At 37.4% G+C, this 24,800-nt stretch overlaps 1 protein-coding gene across 1 annotated transcript; it reads right to left on the bottom strand.

The window, feature by feature from the left end:
* Positions 1–457: 457 nt before the first annotated feature.
* Positions 458–24,584, bottom strand: CTH (cystathionine gamma-lyase). Its single transcript, XM_045477833.1, has 12 exons — positions 24,216–24,584; positions 21,093–21,174; positions 18,429–18,524; positions 16,596–16,705; positions 14,436–14,567; positions 10,147–10,204; positions 9,613–9,690; positions 7,918–8,070; positions 6,701–6,822; positions 5,242–5,294; positions 1,503–1,641; positions 458–1,035 (listed from the first exon to the last, which is right to left on the bottom strand). The coding sequence occupies exons 1-12, from the start codon at positions 24,381–24,383 to the stop codon at positions 1,009–1,011; spliced, it is 1,218 nt and encodes a 405-aa protein (XP_045333789.1). The 5' UTR covers positions 24,384–24,584; the 3' UTR covers positions 458–1,008.
* Between the last annotated feature and the right edge of the window lie 216 nt (positions 24,585–24,800).

Raw genomic sequence — 24,800 nt, 5'->3', positions numbered from 1 at the left:
ATGTATTCTTGTGTATTCGCCGCCTACCTGGCATTATTAATCAAGTTCAACAATATGCTTTTTTAAGGTGAAACAAATGGCAAGAGCAGACAAATGACTAAAAGCCTTTAATATAAAAGCAATTTAAAACATCTAATTATTTGATTTATGGCTTCTTGACAATAACTTGCTGACAATGCACTTAATTCTATAAGATTCTTTTTTAAGCATTTCTTTAGACTCAGTAAATTTACCATTACAGATAAAAATATAAATAGTATGTCTCTCTATAAAAGTGGCTTTTGACCTCCCCTGCTAGAATCTATAACGAATCTGCAAACACTAAGATTTGGACATGACAGTTACACAATTGAATTTACAAAAATTACTGTAAGTGGCTGAGACCTTTAATGCTGAGGATTAAAAGGGCCCAGGAATCCAAGTTAATGCCACATAATATAGGAATATCACAATAGGATGCATTTGATAATTAGATTTATTTATTTTTTTAAATAGTAAGTACAACGTTAAATCAGCAGAATTTCACAGTAGGCTTCTCAAGTATTTGATTTTTGGCTTATGGTAATTAAGTGTAAACCATTGCTTTAAGTGCTGTTTTCAACAATATGCAAAAATCACACTTGATTTAAGAACATTCATTTAATAATTTAAATTCTTCAGAAAAACCTCAAAAATGAATTATCACTATATTGTAAACATGATCAATATAAACCTTAAGCTATGAAAAAAAGATCACAATCCCAAAAAGCAGCACAAATCTCACCTCCTTCAGAGGGAAATGCATACCAAAATTATCAAAAAGAGAATAACAGAATTGACCTGTCAATTACAACAAGAGAAAGAGGAAACTTTTTAACAAGGATGATCCCTGTAAGGTTACAGCTGTGAAAGGTAATGAGGTGCCTTAAAATTTTCACTTGAAAATCCTGCAAAGGCTCTTTAATTGTCCATCTGATTACGCAGAGTTGACCTTCTCAGGAAGCAACTTCTACTAGCAGTCCTGGAATGCTAGTTATGACCTGCGTTTGGAGGGTGCTGTATTAAAAGTGCACAAGAAAAATGTTATTAGACCCACAGGCAGAGACTTCACTTCTTCTAAGGACTCTTTTCTGAATACTACCATTTTTTTTTTTAATTTTTTAATGTTTATTTTATTTTTGAGAGAGAGAGAGAAAGACAGAGCGCTAGTGGGGAAGAGACCGAGAGATAGGGAGACACAGAATCCAAAGCAGGCTCCAGGCTCTGAGCTGTCAGTACAGAACCCGATGCGGGACTGGAACCTGTGAACTGCGAGATCATGACCTGAGCCAAAGTCGGTCGTCTAACCAACTGAGCCACCCAGGCGCCCTGAATACTACCATTTTTTAAATCTGCCCTTCTACTGAGTTCCCTGTCTATTGTAGGAAGAGAAGAAACCTTTAGAGTTTACAGTGAGGCCACTCTAGAAAACAGTGACCACCCCCTCCAAGATGAGGCATACAAACACCCCAAAATCAACTTACTGCTGCCTTCAAAGCTTGATCTAGATCTTCAAGTATGTCTTTTTTATCCTCTAAGCCCACAGAGAGGCGAATCAGTGTGTCACTAATTCCAAGGGCATCTCTATCGCTCTTAGGCACTGATGCATGGGTCATGATTGCCCTAAAAGAAAGAATAAGCAAATTTTAGATCACTATATGGTATCTTATTAACAAATTACAATTATCTTCCACTTTTTTCTACTCTAGATGCCAAATTCTTCATATGTCTATAATTTTTCACAGGCAAAAAAAAAAAATTTGTGAAAATTATCTTTTCTAGTCATTAAGTGAAAACGAAGATCTTTTATTGTTTTTACACCATCAGTGTTCTCAATCCAGACACTGAAGGTGCCAATCAAGCACTCCCATGCAGGAGGGAAAAACAGCCTCCTGTGTATGCGTTTTAACACCTGCCTGAATGAGGCTTTGGCCAAGTCATAAATCCCATGACCAAGCAGCTAGACTTATGGAGGGTCCACTGGACTGAGAGCCAGCCAGAATTAATTCCCTCTGAATCAATGGATTAATCCAGAATGGCACCTTATGAGGCTGATCAGGGAAAGTCAACCCAGGAACACCAGCAGTGGCCAGCAGTGAGCATTAGGAATTCCAGCACATATCCTATGAATGTAGAGGCTTGAAAGGATTTTCAAAACTACCTAGCAACCCATCATCATCAACATGTGTAAAGGTAAAGCACCTACCTAAAGGTCAGGCACTATAATAAGAATTGGGAAACCAAAAAAAGGAGATATTTTCTCCACTCTAGCTAACAAAGCAGAAGCTAAAGATGATGACAATTCATGGAACAGAATAGTCTGCAGCAAATGCCAAACAAGTATGGACAGTAAGGATTGCCAGAATTCAGAGGAGGGAGAAACCTGTGGGCAGAGGCATCATGGAGGAGAGAGGCTTGTAGCCTTGCTGAGCCCTACATACATACGCTGTCACCAATACTCATCCTTTCCCTACAAAAAAATGCTTCTACCCGCAAAATCAATGCCTTAGTTGCTTTGTCCTGTCTCACTTCAGATCCATGGATAGAAAATCTCAGACGTGGTCAACGTAAATGAGTATCTTCTTTTATCACTCTACTGAAGGTCTACATGCAAACACCCTTCTTAAAATGTTGACTTTTCAGGCTTTTAATTCCTTAAAAGAGAGTATACACATAAAAATAAGCACTTAGGCCTCTGAGACCAACAGACCTATGCATGAATCAGTCCCTCCACACACTGGCTGAGTGGGCTTGTAAAAGTTACTTGTCCTCAGCATCGATGTCCTTATCTAAAATAATAATAGCTATCACTTATTATATGCTTACCATAAGGCAGGTACTCTATGAGGTCATTTGTGTGCATTAACTCATTTTTAAAAAGTGAATACACATTGGATATAACACCTATTTCAAAGTTTGGCACAGTCATTAATAGAATAAACACATATAAAGCATTTACAAGTGTAAATGTACAAAAGTATGGAGTGTATTAGATGCCTAATAAAAAATAGTAATTCCTGGTAATAGGTGACATTTATGGGGCACCTGCTATGAATCAAGGCATTGGGTTTGGGATATTTTTTTCCCCATATTTCCATAACAACCCTAAGAGCTGAGTACAGTGCTATCTACATTTCACAACTCAGGACAGGAGAGATTAAGAGAGCATCGGTAACTTTTCTGAGGCCATGGAGTGAATATGTGTTGTCAGGCTGGCAGACCAAGGCTGTGCACATTGGCTTCACTTCCTCCCTCCCTTTTTGCAATGCTGTAGTCATTGCAGTGATTGGGAGTCACAGAAGGAGGGGGATAGAACAGACAAGCCCTGACCTAAATTCACTCATCCACTGGCAGGCATTGAGGTTATGGCGTAGCTGGAATATCTGAGGGCCAAGCAACTTTAAACCAAATCCCCAAATAAATCAAGAGGGCTCTATTTTTAAGAGAGACCTAAAGTAATACACATTTCTTTACTATGAAAAATAACCCAATTTCATATGCGGAGTGTGCCCTCTTGTGCATCCAGACTTACTAGCAGGCATCTTCGTGAAGACTCACAAAAACCTATTTTTGTTATCTTAATTATTTGAACAATTATTTGGGCATCATAGATTTTTTTTTTTTAACTTTCTGTGAAACTGCCTGACTCTTCCCAGAAACTGTAAACTACTTACTGTGAGAGGGCAGGGCAGCAAATGTGCCTAATTTTGGCAATCCCTGACACTCCTCAACACAGTGCTTCCAGAACATTGTTATTCCAGAAATGTTTATGAAAATTGAAACACAGAAACATACCAGGGACATTTAGTACACTTGATAACTATTAGGTAATGATGGTGAATTACCACTGCAATAATTACAATCTGTGGGCAGAGTGACACATAATAAACTCAGGACACAGCTCAGGAAGGCTAGGAGGGACAGGTAATCAATAAATGGCAATTATTATTTTAATTATCAATCACATTTTATGGATGAAAAACACTGAAAGCTTAGAGGTGAAGTAATTGGTGGGGCAAATCTCAAACCCAGATCCAGGCTGCTTTTACCTCCTCTCACTGTTTCCATGGGAAGTTTCAAGAGTGAAGTTGCTAACATTTTCCCATGTTAGGAGTAATCAGCAAAACTTGCTGAATCTTTGTTTCCTTGTCTATAAAATAAGTTGTTGGACTGATGGATCTCAGGCTGCACATTCTAACATCCTCTAGTGCTTTGATAAAATTAAGATGAATTGACTGGATCAAGAACACCAAGTTAAATATGGGGTCTGTCTTGCAAATAACAGGAAGTCATTCAGGGTTTACCCAGAGGAACAGAAAATAATAGTATCTAGTAGGGCCCTCCTCTGACCATCGAGGGCATGGAGGTACTTTATCAGAGACACAGTTCCCATTTCAACATTTCAAGGAGATTTGAAATCTGACCTTTTTTTTTTTAAATATATTCTTTTTTTTAAAGTTTATTTATTTTGAGAGAGAGAGAGGGAGAGAGTGAGGGGCAGAAGGAGAGGGAGAGAGAATCCCAAGCGGGTTCTGTACTATCAGTGCAGAGTCTGACATGGGGCTCGATCCCATGAACCATGAGATCATGATCCCAGCTGAAAACAAGAGTCAGATGCTTAAATGACTGAGCCACCCAGGCGCCCCTGAAATCAGCCCTTCCAATACAAAGTCTCCAACCTCCCTTCTAGAGTGGAGTGGGATAGAACAGTCAGAGCTCAGAGGTCCTAAGATACAAGTCCCCTGGAATTGCCTTCAGGCTGAAGGGGGAAAGAAGCAACATTGGGCGCGGGCGGGGATACATATAGCTCACTGAGATTTTATCAGGGTCTCCATTCTATTGGGTTAAGAGTCCATTCTGATTAGATACCAAGATGCTGTTCTTATTGTTCAGTATCTTTTTAAAAAAAATTTTTTTTTACTGTTTATTTATTTTTGAGAAAGAGCACGCACACAAGCAGCAGAGGGGAAGAGAGGGAGACACAGAATCCAAAGCAAGCTGCAGGATCTGAGCTGTCAGCACAGAGACCGACATGGGGCTCGAACCCACGAACTGCAACATCATGACCTGAGCTGAAGTCGGATGCTTAATCAACTGAGCCACCCAGGCACCCCTTATTGTTCAATATGTTGAATTATTCCTGATTTTACCACACTCTTTTTCTAAACAATTGTTAAAGCTGACATCAAAGTTGAAACACGGAGAAAACAGAAATATACTCACGGAAGCTCAGCAAGACTTTCGTATCCTCCCAAGCTCTCAGCCAGAGTAAATAACTATGGCAAAGAAAACATTCGTTTAGATCTTTCACTAAAATAAAACTACAAAACTAAATATTTTTAATAGAATGGCCCTGGACAGACAGTGAAAAATGGGGATTATGAAGAAAACACCAGTCGGGCAAGAAACCCAGAGAAAAAAATGAAAATAAAATCCGTAACACTGATTTCACCCATTAGACATATTATGTGCAAACTTATAAAACATTAGAAGTTGAGGAAAGTGAATTTCCCATACCTTCCTAATTTGGTCCTATACTTAAGTAATAATTAACATGAGCCCTAAAACCTCAGAATTATTGCATTTGAGACCTAGTTCTGTGGTTACTCTTAAATAAAACCTCTATAGGTCTACCAAGTTACATACGTTTACTTGTTAGTATATATCACTTACTAAATTAATACATCCATTTAACTGCCTCCTGGAGTAGAAGGGAAAAAAACCTGTTTTTGTATTTATTTAGTGTTATAGTGTCATAGAATTTTACAAATATTTTAAAATTACTCTCATAACCGTATTTAATTAAATATATGCTATCTTTCTGCTTTTAGTACAACTGTTAGTTACCAGTAGGCTTTGACTAATCTGGCAGCAGCCTATTCATTGACTTGCAGTATTTAAAACTCAGAGTCTGCTGCATGAGCTCTGTAAGCCCAGTGTATGTAGTTACATACACCTCTCTCCCAGGGCCCCTGAGAGCCCCCTGCTACCATGAAAATTAGACAAAGGCCTCCCTTCCTTCACCACAGGCAGATGCAGCCGGGAGGCACAGGGTTTAGAAAGCCCTTCGTAGGCTGGATTTCAGAATAGCCTTTATGCAGTGCCCTGACCACACATTAATTTGAAGTTTCATGTACTATTTCACTTGAAAGTGAATTTTTAAAGTGAATTTTTAAAATAAATTTGAAAAACCAATGCATCAGAACATTCTGTCTCTCTCAAGTTCATGGCTATGACTCGAGAGTTAAGTAAATAAACATATTCAGATGTCTGCTACTGAGCCAAAGTCATTTTCCAACCCAATGCATTTCATGATAAGGAGGTTTGTGGGTGTGACTTGCAGGTACAAAAATATTAATCCGAGTTGGGTGGAAATGACAGATAATGAACTGCTGTAATTTATCTCTATTACTTATTTACTTTTAAATGTTTATTTATTTTGAGAGAATGAGAGAGCATGCATGTGCAAGCAGGGGAGGAGTAAAGAGAGAGAGAGAGGGGGGGAGAGAGAGAGAGAATCCCAAGCAGGCTCCACACCGCCAGTGCAAAGCCCAATGCGGGGCTTGATACCACTAACCATAAGATCATGACCTGAGCCAAAATCAAGAGTCGGACACTCAACCAACTGAGCCACCCAGGAGCCCCTACCTCTATGATTTAAATATCTCTTTTGAAAGTTTACCTTTAGGTTCTTGAGAAAAGTCTCAGCATGTTGAAGAGTGCCCTTAATATAAAAGGTGATCATCCCTGGACAGCCTGTGCACTGACGCTTTGCCAGCTCATGCTGGGGATGAGAGGGCAGTCCTATAATCATGAGGCATAATAAAAGTCTTATTTATAGTCAAACATGTAATTTCAGAACAAAAAAAAAATCACTGTTTGCCAAAGCAAACTGCAAATAAGCCTAATAATGAGCTTTATGCCATGGTCACATCTGACGACTTGTTCTGGCCCCTGTCTCTATGTCTCTGGCTTCATTTTGACCTATCTTTTCTACCCTCTCCATGCTGGAGCTACATTGGCCTTCTTTACATTGATTACCCCAGCCACTCTGTTACTTATATCATTCTTTAATTTCTTGCTTAACATCTGTCTTATCCACCAGACTAGCTCCGTGTGGAGAAATCCATTTCTTTTGTTAATAATTGGATCCCAGTTCCTAGTACAAAGCTTGGTCCGTAGTTGGCAATTGATAAGCATTCACTGAATGAATCTGAATGCCTGTTCATGCCCTTCTAACAAGTGCTACCCATTCTTCAAGACACAGCTCAAAACTTTTCTCCCTCCTTCCATTTAAAATATACACCAGTCAACAGCTCTTTACCTAGGGTACATATGTAGTTCTGTCTTGGCTTACCTAAGCTCCTTGAGGGCAGGGATCAGGCTTAATTCTCCTGTCCACCCAGACTATATGGCAAATACCTCAAAGGGTTTAAAATAACTATTTACTTAAGACCACCACAATTTAAGTAAAATAAATTCAAAGAGTAATACAGAAGTCTGCTAACTCCACATGAGCATTCTAGATGTTGCCAGAGGTAAAAAATTCAAAAAGCAAGAGAGCTTCGGGGGAACTTTGGTACGTAAGTATCAAGTCTGAATTTGACGAATATCAAGTCCCAACCTAAATCAGATAAAAGTTAGAGCTAATGCAAAATAGTTGACTGACAAGACTATAAGCAAATCAACTGAAAAGTAAAATGGTGTAATCTTGGAATAAACACAAACTTCCAAGCTAAAGGCCATCACAGGAACATCTAACACATAAAATCAATTTCCTAACATCCAAGCAGCCACTAGACTATATTCAACACAAGGCCACAGATCAGGTCTATCTTCTTCGCCACCAGACCCACCACAGAGCCTGCCCATGAAACCCTAGGAGTCTCATTAACGTACCAGGATAAATAACCTTTTCTACCCTAGGATTAGATTCCAGAAACCGAGCAACTGCCATCCCATTTTCGAAATGCTTCTCCATTCGGACCTGTAGAGTCTTCAGACCTCGATTGCAGAGGTAACAGTCAACAGGAGATGGAACTGCTCCAAGAGCTGGAAAATGAACATATTCTGGGTTAGTCTGAAAGGTGGGAGAGACCCAGAAGATTCTCTCACTTTTTTTCATCATTGTGACTCTGAGAAGCCAGCTACAAAGGCCAATGTTTGACTTCTCAGGGGGGAATTAATATATCCAATCAGAAGCATGAGAATGAAGTATAAATTATGCTTAAAGAGGAGCATCAGGGTGGCTCTGTTGGTTAAGTGTCCAACTTCGGCTCAGATCACGATCTCACCATTTGTGAGCTCAAGCCCCGTGTCAGGCTCTGTGCTGACAACTCTGAGCCTGGAGCCTGCTTTGGATTCTATGTCTCCCTGTCTCTCCGCCCCTCCCCTGCTCATGCTCTTTCTTTCAAAAAAAAATAAACATTAAAAAAAAACTATGCTCAAAGAAATGGGCTTTTAAAATTTTTTTAACATTTATTCATTTTTGAGAGTTGGAGAGAGACAGAGCATGAGTGGGGGAGAGGCAGAAAGAAAGGGAGACACAGAATCTGAAGCAGGCTCCAGACTCTGAGCTGTGAGCACAGAGCCCAACATGGGACTTGAACCCACAGACCTTGAGATCATGACCTGAGCTGAAGTTGAATGTTTAGCTGACTGAGCCACCCAGGTGGCCCAGAAACGGGCTTTAAAATGAGAGGGGAAATGAATATCCTCCAAACTACACATGAATACAATATGAACTTTTCAAATATGAAGTAAATAATCCTATGGCTTTGATTAAATGACATAGTGCACATAGTTTAACCTCACATTTCTTTGAAAAAGTAGAGAAAAATAGCAGTTCAGCTCCTATTGTTACTGAATGTTCTTCTAGCATTCTATTTAGCTTTTGTCTAAAGCAGCCTAGGAGTTAATATGCCTCCAGGGTACATAACTTGCCTCTACTTTATATAAATGAAAGGAATTTATCAAGCAATAAGTTTTGCTTTTCCTCCTTGGTGCTTCCTTGTTTTACTTTAATACTTACTTCCTAGGGAGGCATTTTTATTCCTAATTATGTTTCTCTCTTATCTGTCAAATTGCAATGGTTAACGAAGTGTCTTCAAATAAACCCTTACCTATACTTGAGATAACTAAACTATCTAAACAGGACGTGTTTAGACATCTGTTGAAAAATATAAATTCACATATTAAGTGCTATTTAAAATTAACCACCATTCTAGATATAAAAGGCATAGTATAAGAAAGCCATTATTCCAAAGGTTTTATTTAAAAACAAATCTAGTAAGTTTGAAAATGAAAAATTCATGTAGGCTTTACCCAATCACAGTCAAAATTAACATGGATTTGAAAAATAACAAAATTGATCCCTTGAGTCATGTTATAAAGCCCTGCTATGATCTCTCTAACTATATTTTTATATCCCAATTTTTCTACTTTCCTTTAAAACTCAGAATCTTTCTCCCCCACATCTCATTTCTTCCTAATTTAGTAGAAAGCTATCACTTCTCAACATTTAGTGGAAATACAAATTATCAAATGTAGTCCCTCTGAGGGGTTAAGGGGAATTCTGGACTTTTCAGTACTTACAATTTTGTAAGAAGCGGAGCCTATCATGGAGGCTCTCAGAATTAAGAGACACTAAGCCCATTACAACATCACTGTGGCCTAAAACAAAACAAAAACCTTTAAGTTAAAAACAATGCACGTCTATTCTTCATTCTGGAATTTCTAAAATAAGACTTTCACTTGAAAAAACTCTTTTGGAAAATGATAGAATAAGTTTAAATAAACTGTATTTAATTTGATAGTACCAAAAGCTATACCTATAATAATAAAATAAAAATCATATAAAAATTAAATGTTTCTTTTTAAGCTGTCAGTAGGATAAAAATGTAACTTTTTTTAGTAAATTTCAATCCTCTGTTCATAAGTCATGAGCATAGTTTTGTCTGCTATAAAATGGAATCCCATATTTAACCAAAGTATAATTTTTTACTTTCTACATGAGTCACAGAGAAAACCAGAATAATAGAAGAAAAAAATATCAAAATATCAAACCCTATGGTATTATCATGTATCCATGGAAAGGAACACTCAAAGTGTAGACTATGTATGTCTTACCATTCATGTATTTTGTTGCTGAATACATACAAATATCAGCTCCCAGAGCCAAAGGCCGCTGAAAGGAACAAAAGATTTTCATTTTCAATGGTAAAGCACTTGAAAATATGCTTCATTACATGCTTATTTGCTATTGTAAATTTCATTCCTAGTCTAACTTTTCAAAAACACATGCGTCTTAAAATTTTCCAGGATCTCTGATGCTATCTTTTCCCTTTCTCCCCCCACCAAATAAAAATACAAAGTATTGGACCCAGTATTCAATCCAAAAAGCACACATTTTCTGGAAATAGCAGATAAACTCAGGTCAACTGGTCTCCTGAACTTGTTTCTTTAGAGCAGTTGCTAGCTGGCCCTAAGTGTATTACTAAATTTACAATGCAGAGATGCTGGCATTTTATGACTCAGTAAACACAAAAGTAGTTGACATAAACATTCAGCAACTGTTTCATCAAGTGAGTATAAAACTAATATGCTTAGATCTTTGATCATTAAAACCTTATAATGTATGCTGTAATTATTCACTTGATGTGCCATGATCTTGACTCTTAATTACTCTTTTATTGTACCAGTTGTGCCAAGTGTAAAGTCACTTAGTAAGAAAGTTGTTTGGATTGTTTTCCCTCACCCAACTTTCCTGCAAATCAATCCTTTAGTCTTAAAATGTCTTTGTTTATAGTGAGAGTTAAAGTTATAATCAACTTATTCACTAAACAATATATTATCAGCATCTTTCCATTTATACATTCTCTCTTTTTTTTTTTTTTTTTTTAAAGTAAGCTCTATGCCCACTGTGGGGCTTGAGCTCACAACCCTGACATCAAGAGTCACATGCTCTACTGACTCAGCCAGCCAGAAGCCTATTCACATTCACATTTTCTGTAAAAGAAAGTGTGGGCGTGTGTGTGTGTGTGTGTGTGTGTGTGTGTGTGTGTGTGTGTATTAATTAACCTCACCAGTTGTTTAGTCTTTGGAAGGTGTTACTATAAGGGGCCATAGGGCTTTTTCATTTGAGGTATTTCAAAAACAGGATATTTTAAATCTGGTATTACTCAAAGCACTCTCTACATAGGTGCTTGCTCATCTTCAAAGTGATGGAGTCAAACTAGATGATGGTCTCTTCCAATGCTAACATTCTGTAAACTCTGGCCAAAAGGAAAGGAAAAATGAAGACCAATAACTAACACCTGTTGAGCTTAATATGTGCTAAGAACTATGTTAAATACTTTACCTATCCCAGGGAAGCACAGTACAAAATATTTTACCCGGCTCAATAAAATCAGTACCTTAAGATTCTAATTGTACAGATGAGGAAAAAGGACTGAGAAAAACAAAATAGATCACTCAGATTAAAAAGCTGGGAGAGCTGGCACTCACACCCCGACTACATGAATCTAGAGGTTCTATCCTGAAACACTGAAACTTTATGCTGGTATGTCCATTTTGCCTTTTGTGACGTTTATAGAAGATCCAGAAGACAAAAAGTAGGGAAGAAGGAGAATGTATCCAGTTTTCAGGAGGGCAAAATAATGAGAGGACCTCTTCAGAAGATTTGATTTATGGAATTAAGACATGCAGTTCTTTATGGACAACATGATTCTGATTAACTGAACTGGAATGAATCCAGGTTGAAATGGAGCCAACTGTAGTCCCTGGCATGAGGAAATGTGATGTGGGCTTCAGAAAGGTAGAAAGACTGGACCTATTTTAGTGACAGTAATAGCGAAAAAAAGGGCCAGGCGTGATGAGTAATCTGGGCAGGCCCAGGCTAAAACAATTCATGTAGTCTCCATGGGAATATACAGGACTTAATGTGACTCAGCTAGAGCAATGCTATGCTGTGTTAACTGGCCTAGTGTAAGTAGTATATGGGGTAAGAAGTTGGGATAAAGAATCCAAGAGTGAAAATCACCTGGGACAAATAGAGAACTCCAGGAGCTTTTCACTTGGAAACAGACTGTTTTACCTGATACAAGAAGAAGCTAAAGATATATTGTGAGCCAAATGTAGGTGGCCCATGAAGCTATCCAATCAATGTAGCCAGTAAACATGTTTGAGGAAAAGAAAAGAAAATATGGTAGTGCCTTCTCACTAAAACAGAAGAAGGTGAAGAACAGGTTTATATAAACTCCCAGGAAATTGGCCAGTCACATGAAGGCAGCAGCCTGCGCCAACTTCAGGGACCCAGAAAAAAAGGGGGCAAGTATAAACAATTGGCTATAAACATCTGCCTAATTTAAGAGTAGCAGAAAATGAGCTGGGCTTTCAGAAACTCTGCAGGAAGTGCTTTAAGAATGAGCATAAGGTACAAGCAGGAAGGAAAGAGCAAGGAGAAGGTAAGCTCCTAATAAGGAAAGGAAACAGATTGGGCTACTCCAAGGAAAGAGAGAGAACATGTGGGAAAAGGGCAGACAACTAGTCAATTGTAAGGAGATCCCTAGATGATCTACCAAAAGGAGCAAAACAGAAAGAAGAATATGGAAAAAAGTAGGAAGAAAAAGAAAAGGAATGGAGGGTGAATGGGAGGGCTTGAAGTGGGTGGGGTAGGAAAAGAGATAGCTTAAAAGGAGCACTGCTGGGATGCCTGGCTGGCTCAGTCAGTTAAGTGTCTAACTCTTGATTTTGGCTCAGGTCATGATCTCAATAGTTCATGAGATTAAACCCTAAGTCAGGCTCAGTGCTGGGTGTAGGGCCTCCTTGGGGTTCTCTCTCTCCCTCTCTCTCTGCCCCTCACTTGCTCATGTGTGTACGTACACACACTCTCCCTCTCTCCAAAAAAAAAAAAATTTAATTTAAAAAAATAAAGAAATTCATAATATAAATAAGGTAAAGCTATAAAGAGCTGGACACTGAGGCACTGAAAGAAGAGAAACTAGAAAGGAGGAAAGTGGAGAAATAATATGTGTGACATATGAGATGTCATGGAGTGTAGCCTGTGTTTTCCATTTATTTGGAAGGTTAGCCAGGTTTAATTATATAATGCATTTTATATATATATATATATATATATATATATATATATATATATATAATGTAGTACATTTAAATATACATTAAATTATATAGCTTAAGATTTAATTATATATTTTAATAATATATTAAAAAATAAACACATAATACATACATTAAATATATAACATATCTGTTTTTCAGTCACACCATACATATAAAAAATAATATAACTGACTTGTAACCAGCACATAAACATTGAAGTCCCTACTATTTATAAAGCACTGACAAAAAAAAAAAAAAAAAAAAAAAAATTAAAAAAAAAAAAAAAAAATAAGAAGGGGCGCCTGGGTGGCGCAGTCGGTTAAGCGTCCGACTTCAGCCAGGTCACGATCTCGCGGTCCGTGAGTTCGAGCCCCGCGTCAGGCTCTGGGCTGATGGCTCAGGGCCTGGAGCCGGTTTCCGATTCTGTGTCTCCCTCTCTCTCTGACCCTCCCCCGTTCATGCTCTGTCTCTCTCTGTCCCAAAAATAAATAAATGTTGAAAAAAAAAAATTTAAAAAAAAAAAAAAAAAAAAAAAAAGCACTGACAGATAAAATCACATAAGGTCAGCTCTTCAGAGAGTTTACACATCCTAAGAGAACTTAAAAGCTTTAATTAAGACATTTAAAACACACAAAGTCCCATACCACATATTAACCTCGGTTTCAAAAGATATTAACTAATGGCAGAAGGGTCCAATTAAAAAAAATTTTTTTTAATCTTCATTTTTGAGAGAGAGACAGAGTGTGGGCAGGGGAGGAGCAGAGAGAGGGAGACACAGAATCCGAAGCAGGCTCCAGGCTCCGAGGCATCAGCCCAGAGCCCGACACGGGGCTCAAACTCACGAACCATGAGATCATGACCTGGGACGAAGTCGGACGCTCAACCGACTGAGCCACCCAGGCGTCCCTAGAAGGGTCCAATTTTAATTTTTTGTGTAATCAAGAACTATGATTATATTCCATGAGTTTGATAATGATTTTTTTTTTAATTTTTTTTTTTTTTAACCTTTATTTTTGAGACAGAGAGAGACAGAGCATGAACGGGGGAGGGGCAGAGAGAGAGGGAGACACAGAATCAGAAACAGGCTCCAGGCTCTGAGCCATCAGCCCAGAGCCCGACGCGGGGCTCGAACTCACGGACCACGAGATCGTGACCTAAGCCGAAGTCGGATGCTTAACCGACTGAGCCACCCAGGCACCCCTGATAATGATTTTAATGGAAGCAAGTCTTTCCTTTCCTAGTTACAGGTATCTGTGTGGTCTACTAATAATGCCAAAAAATTTATTTTCATTTACCTGGAAATATGCCGACATGAAAGTGTTATCCACAACCAAAATTATGTCGCCGTGTTTATGGACGGTATGTGCACAGGCTTCAATGTCAATCATCTTCAAGTTAGGGTTTGTGGGGGTTTCAATCCAAACAAGCTAAAACAATTCAATAAATGACAATAGTTTATAACAATCCACTGCACAAACATACATCTCATATATTGTAACCATCTGGCAGACTACAGTGGAAGAGTGTGGGTGATGAAGTTGCAAGGTTTGAATCTGAAATCTAGGCCCCATTAATTTCTGAAAAGTCATAGCTAAGTAACTTACCCTCCATATTCCTCAAATTTTACATCTGTACAATGGGGTTGATAATATTTATCTTATGGAGTTGTTATAAAGATCAAATGAGATCATGTTACATAGAAGCAGAAAAGTGCTCAAGTTAATTATTGTAATTACTTTCCATTATAAAGAGGATGAATTTCAAAGACATAGTTCAGTGTCTAGGAATTTTGTTCTCAAAGGTAAATAACACAGAACACTAAGATTATTACAGCCTAGAATTTTCATTAAGGAGAACTACCCCTAAGCTATCAAACATCTTCTAAATATTAACTTAAAAAGTGCCATATGCATTAGAAACTGTAAAATAAGTATCCAGAACTTGAACAGCATGGGTTTTAAAGTAAAGGAGAGAAGTTACACACAACAGAAAACCTGCTCACAGCTCATTTAAGAGACAGTATCATACCCCAAAACTTAGGACAATTCAGGCACTGAATAGTGGATGCTTGATAGTGATTGAAAAGACCAAAGAAAAGAATTGTTTATTAAACAAGATGCCATTGCATTAAATGACATTACCTATAGCTTTCTTTTTAAAGGGGTTAATGATTCTTTATTACTATGTAAATGAGCAAGATATCTAGTTCAGTATTCTTCTGAGTCAAGAGTTTTACCATGGAAAAGATAAGGGAGTTAATGCATATTCTATAAGAATTGAATTATTTTAAAAATAAAAAAATACTTTGGGTAAGAATTTATTACTCCCATTCACAATAAAAAATTAGTTAAAATAAAAATAAGTAAATAAATACCAAGTTGATTTTACAGGGACTTGAAAAATCTACTTCATATGACGAAGCAGATATTTCAGGGGGGAAAATGTATTAATTCAAGTCAGTAAAGAGCCACTACATAAAGTTCTGTTGACAAGAATTAACATACTCACAATTTGCTTTCCTCCCTTAGAAAGACTCAGACCAGCTATTTTAATAAGTATCTTTTCTCCTAAGCAAGATAAAAAACAAGTTCCTTTGAAAACAAACCTTAATCACTCAAAGCTCACCCCTGTGTTAATCTTCAAAGTAATACTTTGTGTGAGAAAAGGTTTTCGTTTTTTAGCATTCACCACAACATAATCTTAGATACAATTGAAACCTTTTAATCATTAGCAAAATGTTGGAAAAGGCTGACTTATAAAAGACACTGGTCCTTCTTTTACCCATGCAGAATTTAAATGAGGCCCCAAGAAAGAATATCACATATGCCATTCACTCAGGCACAAAACACCTTCCGGTGGCATACAAGATTCCCAGGACAGAGGCTGAAGATTGTTTGTGGCCTATTCTCTACTTGTAACTATTATTTTGCTGAAGTATCACTTAGAATTCTTAAAAAGCCAGTATGCTGAGGGTTTGGGTCTGGCAAGCTTCCTTTTCTGCAATCCAATCTCTGTGATGACTGTTACCAGTACCAGCTTGATAATGCAGTACAGAATTGTATGCTTTTGCTAACAAATCTTTTTCACAGTTTTTATGTGTTAGATACAATCCTAAGCATTTCATAAGCCTTACTTCATCTACTTTACACAACCACCTTTCTATAAAGCAGGTGCAATTATCCCCATTTTGGAAATGAAGAAATTGAGACTTTGCTTAAATAATTTGCCCCTGATAATACGCCAACTATGATACAGAGTTAGAACTTGAACCCTGCTATGGAATTCATGTTCCTGAACATCACGAGAAGCCAGACCTATCTTAATCTTGTTGATGGTTTCCAATGGCTTCTAATAAAATATGTTGTGCAAATTTAAATTATGTCCTCTAGTAAACAAAATTATAAAAACACAACATCACACAGAAAACAGACAAAACTGAAAACTAACTAAGTTACCTTGGTTTCGGGTGTAATGGCTGCCTCTAGCAACTTGGTTTTGGAACAATCAACAAAAGAAATCTTTAATCCAAATTCAGCTGCCACCTGCCTGAAGTACCTGTTTGTACCTGAGGCAGAAGAGAATCAGACAAAATGGAAAGGACACTGTACTGAGAAATGTTTATTCCTTATAGGTATAAATACTTTAAAAATATAAGGAAGTGTCAATCACCAATAAAAACAAAATCAACAATTCTACTTTGGTCAAATAATTTAGCTATCTTGTATAATAAAGAAGATAAGGCTTGGATTTTAAACTAAGAGTTAAAGGGTCAAATTAAACACACTTGATATCTGCACCAAGAACATGAAGTGAAGCAGAAAATATTTCTGAAAACATACAATCTCTGCTCTTTAAACATTAAGTGGCATGCATGCATCAGTATCTTTTTAACAATTTTTTCGTAGTAATCAAATTTAAAATGACTGAACCACTGTCAGTAAAACGTTCAAAATAAATTTTCAGTCTGATTATGCTTTGATAATAGAAAAAAACAGGTTATTATTTTTTGTACTTTCTCAATCTTTTTGTTATGTGGTTCTAAAAGCTTTAATGATAAATGAGGCAAAAAAATCAAACTACTAGCTTATAGTTTTACAGTGAAAGAGAGAAGTCATTCAACCTAGAATAATTTCTTTCATAAACACTGTTCTGGATTTGATTTTTACATATGCAAATTTAAAGGAAAAATTTCTATTATTGCTAGTCAAGAAAAAAAAAAATACTCTATGACCAAAGATATACTGAACTTTGATGTTATAAAGACCAACCCTAAGTAACGTAAGATTGAAAAAGAATGTAAAGAATTGTTAAAAATCAACAGCAATTTTCAAGATTTTATACCTAAGTGTGCCATGAGGTTTTTATAATGCATTATAAAAGCAACTAAGTGTTTGCTATTTTTATAATTTCTATTCAACAAACTATCATAGGGAACAACCATAAATACCAAGCAGTTGGCAAATTTCTAGGAGGGTTAAATGATTATTAAAAGTAAGATTTAACTTTTTGTTAATAGGAGATAGATAAAATAATATTCTAGAAGTTTCATTTTAATTATCTGGAAGCATGTGGAATATATATATATATTTACAACATTTTTGCTATTGTTTTGAACACAAAATCAGTCTTGCTTACAGGGCAACCTGTCTCCTTTACCTTCCTGTCCACCACTTTAAATAACTTGCATTTATTTATTTATTTTTAAGTTACTCGCATTGAAATTGTTTAAAATTTGAAGTTCTTAAATTTGGATCCATGATGGACTTCAAGAGGTAAGACTTCTTGACCCTAAATTTAAAATGATAAACATTGGGTGTAATCTTAAGTACACTTTTTGGGGGAAAGGGGCCCATAGTTTTCGATAGATTCTTAAAAGGTTAAGTGTGTGGCAGGGATACAGGGGTGGGTAGAGGTAAACTCTTGAGGGGTTATAGCTCATTCTAATTACAGGTAAAAATCCTAAATAACACTAGAATACTCTCTCTTTAAACACTATCTTCTCTGTAGTAGAATATATGTAGAAGGTAAATCAGGTCCAACATCCTCATTCTAGCAGTTTAAATAAAATTATTATTAAGCAATCTCTCTTATAAGCAGTTCCAGAGCATGGATCCTAAATGTTTACACTCTTCCTTTACCAGGTCTGGGCCAGCATGGAGGTGTCCCTCACACCTTTAAAAGACAATAAATAATCAATAAGCCTGGTAACATTGTTCATATAATTCTGGACCTACTTTATTGTCTTTAACATATCAGTTGACACAACATGAATGAGAGAGGTCACCTACCTCCATATACATCATCCATACAAATAATTTGGTCTCCTGCTTTTAAGAGATGGGTAATAGTCACAGTGGCTGCTAAACCTGAAGCAAAGGCCAAACCTAAAATAAAAGCCAAGTTAGAGTAAGCCAAAAAGTTAAACCTAAAAGTTGAAAAACACCTAGAGTATTTACTTGCTTTACTTTATGTACCTCTCTCTGCTGTTAAGGACAGCCGTTACTACTGAGTCACCAGAAGTCCTCCAGTTAATAAAATTGCCACATTCCCTTGCTGCTTAGGATAAAGTATCTTTTTTTTTTTTTTTTAAGTTTATTTCTTTCTTTTGAGAGAGACAGAGAGAGACAGAAAGAGAGACAGAGAGAAGGGCAGAGAGAGAGAATCCCAAGAGGGTTCCACACTGTCAGCATGGAACCAGAGTCCAAGTCAGGGCTCCATCCCACGAAGCCTGAGATCAGGACCTGAGCCAAAATCAAGCACTGGATGCTTAGCCAATTGAGCCACAGAGGTGCCCCAAAGATAAAATATCTTTAACATCAAAATGTATAATTCGGCTTTCATTATAAAATTTAAACATTTCAAAGAAATAATTCTTTACAAAATTCTGAGATTAAAGGCCAATTGCCAATTAAGTTACGGTTTAAAAATAACTCTAAAAAAATTTCAAGCCTGAAGAACAGAGCTAAGATAGGATCACTCATTAACTATATGGATATCTCAAAATCAGACTTGAGATGTATCTGGTAAATTCTAAAAATATGAGTTTTTGAAGATTTTTTAATGTGGAATCTCTTTTAAACAAATATGATCCTGAAATCTCATATAGAACAAAAATAATGAAAACAACTTAAAAACAAAACCTGGCATTGTATACATTAAACACTGTAAAAGAAAATATCCTGACAAAATGTCAATACATCACTGTGATGATAAAAATCACTATATGGTAGAAAGGATAATTCAATAACTTGAAAAACTAGTTATTATAAAATCTTCTCATAAGTGTTTAGGTTGGGATTACAGTTCTCTTCTCAGCAGACCTGTGATCCAGCAATGAATTCATATAGAAGGCTAAACTTTAAGCCCAGTTAAAAACAACCATGTTTTCTATATCCCACTTGAAAAACTTGTTGGCAAAACATATATAAATACTCAGCCTTTATACCTCTGACAGGAGGAAATAATGTTCCCCATACAGTACTAAAGTATAGTACAAGTTTAGTGTTTAAAAAGAACTCCCCTAATGCTAACTAGTGCAGCCACTCTGGAAAACAGTCTGGAGGTTCCTCAAAAAATCAAAAGTAGAACTATTCTACACCCCAGCAATTGCACTACTAGGTATTTAACCAAAAGATATAGGAGTGTTGTTTCGAAGGGGCACATGAACCTCAATGTTTATAACAGTGTGTCGACAATAGCCAAAGTATGGAAAGAGCCCAAATGTCCATCAACTGATGAATGGATAAAGAAGATGTGGTATGTATATATATATATATATGTATATGTATATATACATATATATATATACACATATATATATATATATATATAGTGAGAGAGAGAGAGAGAATAGAATACTACTTGGTGATCAAAAAGAACGAAATCTCACCATTTGCAACAACATGGATGGAACTAGAGTATACTATGCTAAGCGAAATAAGTCAGAGAAAAACAAATATCATATGACTTCTCTCATATGTGGAATTTAAGATACAAAACAGATGAACGTAGGGAAGGGAAGCAAAAATACTATAAAAACAGGGAGGGGGACAAACCATAAGACTTTTAAATACAGAGGACAAAACAGAGGTTTTGTCTTTTAAATACAGAGGTTGCTGGAGGGTTTGTGGGTGGGGGAGATGGGCTAAATGGGTAAGGGGCATTAAGGAAGAGACTCGGAATGACCACTGGCTGTTATACACTGGGGATTAATCACTGGAATCTACTCCTGAAATTATTGCATTATATGCTAGCTAACCTGGATGTAAATTTAAAAAATTAATAATAAAAAAAACCTCCCCTCATCCAAAACAAAAGGAAATCCCCCCAAAAAATCCCAACAGCTCTTATTAAGATTTCTAACCCCTACACTCTTGCAATGAGAAAACTCAGAAGACTCTTATTTTCTATTCACTATTCTGCCCTCATTTAGTAACATTTATATAAAAAGTACAAAGATGATTTAACGGTAATCCACTCCTCTCATGAAAAAAAAAAGATTCAAGGAGTTAATCCCTCATCTCTGAGGTCACATTATCAAGGGTACCTGGGTATTGCAAATGTTCCCCGATGTTATTCTCAAGCATTATCAGGTGACTGAACCAGAGTATAAGAAAGTTTATATTCTCAGAGGCAGTGTTATAAAACTCAGTTAATATTTATCTATTTACACTGACAGCTCCAGATGGAGAGTGTATTTACACAAATACTAGATGGCAAATTCTGCCATTTTGCCTCTAATCATATTTATTTTTATCTAATAATTACACATATGCATATCATGCCATCTGTGGGAACTTAGACAAAAAAATTCAATGTCTTAGTAAAATAAAAGTTTTTAAGTAGCTAATCCTTACTTCTTTCCAATTTAAAATTCTGTGTCTCTTTGATTTTGTCTACACAGAGAAGACTGGGTTCTAGGCTTCACAAACTTTGAAATGGAAATCACTTACTGTACTTGGCCCCATCTAGTGCTGCCACTGCTTTTTCCAAGCAATTCCTGGTGGGGTTTCCAGAACGACTATATTCAAAACCCTGAAGAAAAAGAAATGAGAGTTAATCCTAAGAGATTTAAGTTTAGTTATCAGTGTCCTAACACAGCCACCTCCACAACTACAGGTTCATCCTACCATAATGAACTTCTATTATTTAGTTATGACATGTCTTGCCATTAAACAGGAACAATACTGTGGCTGCAGCCAGTGTGATTAGAATTAGGTATCTGCCGCTTATGAGCTGTATGCCAAGTAGGTAAGTTACTTAACGTTTCCTAGAGTGAGCTCAGTACCTATAAAATGGGAATAAAACACAGAAAAATAATTCGTAAAACTGTTGTGATGATAAAACTATGTAATGTATAATACATTTGCTCCATGGTGACTGGCACATGCTAACTACTAGAAAAGTGGTTGTTTTTATTAGTAGTAGTATTACTATGTTAGACTCACCTTTACCCGTTCACCTGGGGGCATCAGGAAAAGGGAATGACCAGAGCAAACAGACTAAACTTACTTCTACCCTATATTTCATTTTCTAAGAAATCAGTGGTACAAGTCCTGTTTAGCAACCTACAAGAAACTATCAACAGATCCCACAAATGCTCAAAGTTCAGATCTTGGCTCTCCAGAGCAACTTGAAAATATGGAGAGTAATTCTTGGCAAAGTAGCTACATATAATTTTTTTAATTTGCTCCTTTTACATGCACCGTACTAGCTATGTTCATCTAGTCATTTCATTTAATCCTCGTGCTCTGCTTTTACAAAAGTGAAGCCAAAGACCATGGAGAACATCAGAGCCAGTATTCAAACCCAGGATGTAAACATTGACTAAAAATATAATTTTCTCCCCAGGCCTCATATACCACATGACAAAACACATGGTTTCTGATTTGGGAGCCCAGGTATTAATAATATACACATATATATATATTTTGAAGTTCTGTTGCTTTGTCTGTTTCCTTGTTTTTGACAAACTGAGTTGGCCTATTTTATAGGGTTCCAAGATAACCTCCACCCTCCCTCCCATCACCTCCTTGATGTCACCTGCAGCTGTACTCCCCAGACAAAAAAATGTTTGGATTCATGTGGCCACTGCCACAGAAAGGCACCCCATGTTTCCATAATTATTCACTGCAGAGATTTAACTTTTTTTGCGGGGGGGAGGGAAGGAGAAGTATATCTCAGTGGCAAATTCCCACCCTCTCACCCATTCTATGGCTTTCCAAATGGAACAGGAGAAATAGATGCTTCTCATTCAGCTCCTCAGATTGTCTTTAGCGCTCTCAACTGAGTTTTTAAAGGTATTAACAGGATTTTACCTGGATTTTACCATCCCTGCTGGATCTCTGAAAATACTTAATTATTAATATCTAGTTAAATGGTTAATTTTCCACCAAGAGCTCAAAATTGGGCAGCCACACATTCACAAAATCCTACATCAGCAACAGACTGCATGCTTGGAAAACAGATTGTATAACACGTTTTGATTCCAAAATACAGTAGCTAGAAGTATCCTAAACCAACTGTAGAAATGCTCTTTCAATTCTATCTCACAGGGGCTCAGTAGGTTAAGTGTCCAACTTCGCCTCAGATCATGATCTCACGGTTCCTGGGTTTGAGCCCTCCTTTGGGCTCTGTGCTGACAGCTCCGGGCCTGGAGCCTCCTTCTCACACTCTTCACTCTCTCTCAAAAATAAATAAACTTTAAAAAAAAAAAAAAAAAAAAAAAAAAAAAAAGGTTTTTTTGAAAAGAATTCTACCTCACAAAACAAAGAGTTAAGTTTAAAATAATTTTTCTAGATTTATATAACATAACACAATAAAGAGGTTTTTGAAATATAATCAAGGCTTTGGACCTAGCAAGGTTTATTTAATCAATTTCCTTAAAAGCTCAGCAATTTTAAATACTTCAAGATCGCGTCAATGTGTTATCAAAAGGGAGTAACAAAAAGAATCCTCCTTCAGAGCCTTGTAAGTCATTTATCTCTAACTCTGGGTCAGTTCCTTCTGTATAAAACTTGTATAATACCTGTCCTGCCCTCTGACCTGGGGGAAGTGTGAATGTGAACACCGTGAAATACCCACCTACTGAACAATTATAATGTACGATAAAGCTTAACTTATGTATCAACAATTCATGTGGTAAATACTATTATTAACCCATTTACTCAGGATCAACCTGAGGCTTGGATAGGTTAAGCAACTTGCTCAAGGTCACCCAGATCAGAAGAAGTGGTGTTAGAATTCAAACCTAGCTCCTCTGACCAGGTGATTTGTGCTCTTAATCACTAAGCCTCATTGCATAAATGATGCAATGGGTTAGATTATTACTAGTATTATTGGAGTAGAGCAGAGTGTAGCCTAATGTCTAAAAGCAGGGTTCTAGAGCAGAGTTGGAATCCTAGCTCCACCACTTACTAGCCATGTGGCCTTAAGCAATAGTTACTTAACACTTTTAAATCTGTTTCTTCCTGAGAAAAATGAATACCTAGTTCACACTAGGGCTGTTGTGAGAATTATCCCAGAGCATACCTGAAATACATATGATATACGATGTGTAAGTCTGTATCTAGCCCATAGCGAGTACTCAATAACTATTAATAACAATACAGCCATTGGGCATGATCTTGATTCTAGGTGAGTTATCAGATCCCGAGTTGTTTTTTGGTTTTTTTTTTTTTTTTTGGTTGACTCCCTAGTATGTCTTTATAATTTCTGCTGCTGAAAGTAATTCAACAAAGTTATGACCCTCAGTTTTGAAGTGCAAATTTCCCCAAATTACATGAATTTCAGTTTAAATCTACATGGCAAGTTGGACATACTGTTCCTTCCAGTCCTGCTTTATCAAAAGAAATGTGATCACTTGACCATCAAATACAAAGATTTAATGCAAGGAAGATTACAGGTGTGGTAAACATCTTTTGGGGGATGCAAAGTGGCTACACACAATATTTTTTTTAATTTGTATAAGTCATCTTATAAATTATTTACATGCCTTTTTATGTATAAGCCATCTCTCATTTCCCGCCCAACCCTTGACCCCCATCAACCCACCTCCCCAGCCAGACCCAGCTCACCGAGTGATGGCCGGGAGCCTCTTGCTTGAACGTGGTGGACAGTGAAATGGGGGGCACCACAGCATGGGAGGTCCATTGCTCGGGTTCCTGGCCCACATGGATGGCCTGCGTGGCGAAATGTTGGAAGCGAGGCTGGAAACCGTACGGGGAGGCGTCTTTTTCCTGCATCCTGAGCTGCGCGGGAGGGAAAGAGAAAGAAGGCGAGGAAGATAAAACTAGACAACTGGTACGACGGGCCTGAAAGAGACACAAGACTAGACGAACGAGAGCCAAAGAAACGGCGGGTGAACCACCGCGAGCGCACAAAAACCGGGCTCCCCGATTCAGTGCCTGACACTTTAGTAGCCGGCCGGGAGCTTTGCGTTCACCGCAGGCGGAACCAGAGAGACCCAATGAGCTAAGGCCCCGACGCGACCCCTGTTCCTCATTGGCCGGAAGCGGAGGCGTTGCCTGGAGCGTCGTTGGGACCGCCTTTCCCGGTGCTGAAAGTGGAGTGAAGCGGGAGTCAGTGTGTCCACGTGGTGTTAGTCCCTGCGGGCGAAATTCCTGAGTCCGGCCCTGCGGGAGGCTGCCATACTGGCTCCA

Source organism: Leopardus geoffroyi, chromosome C1 (assembly GCF_018350155.1).
Source record: "Leopardus geoffroyi isolate Oge1 chromosome C1, O.geoffroyi_Oge1_pat1.0, whole genome shotgun sequence".
NCBI classification, from domain to species: Eukaryota; Metazoa; Chordata; class Mammalia; order Carnivora; family Felidae; genus Leopardus; species Leopardus geoffroyi.
The sequence above is the reverse complement of the archived record's forward strand: the minus strand, read 5'-3'. Positions and strand labels throughout refer to the sequence as shown.

Coding starts and splice junctions, on each gene's coding strand:
- CTH (XM_045477833.1), bottom strand. CDS start 24,383: ATGCAGGAAAAAGACGCCTCCCCGTACGGTTTCCAGCCTCGCTTCCAA. Junction 1,642..5,241: donor GAAAGTCTTGCTGAGCTTCC/GTGAGTATATTT, acceptor TCTTTCTTTTAG/GGCAATCATGACCCATGCAT. Junction 1,036..1,502: donor ATCAAGCTTTGAAGGCAGCA/GTAAGTTGATTT, acceptor CTTTTAATACAG/CACCCTCCAAACGCAGGTCA.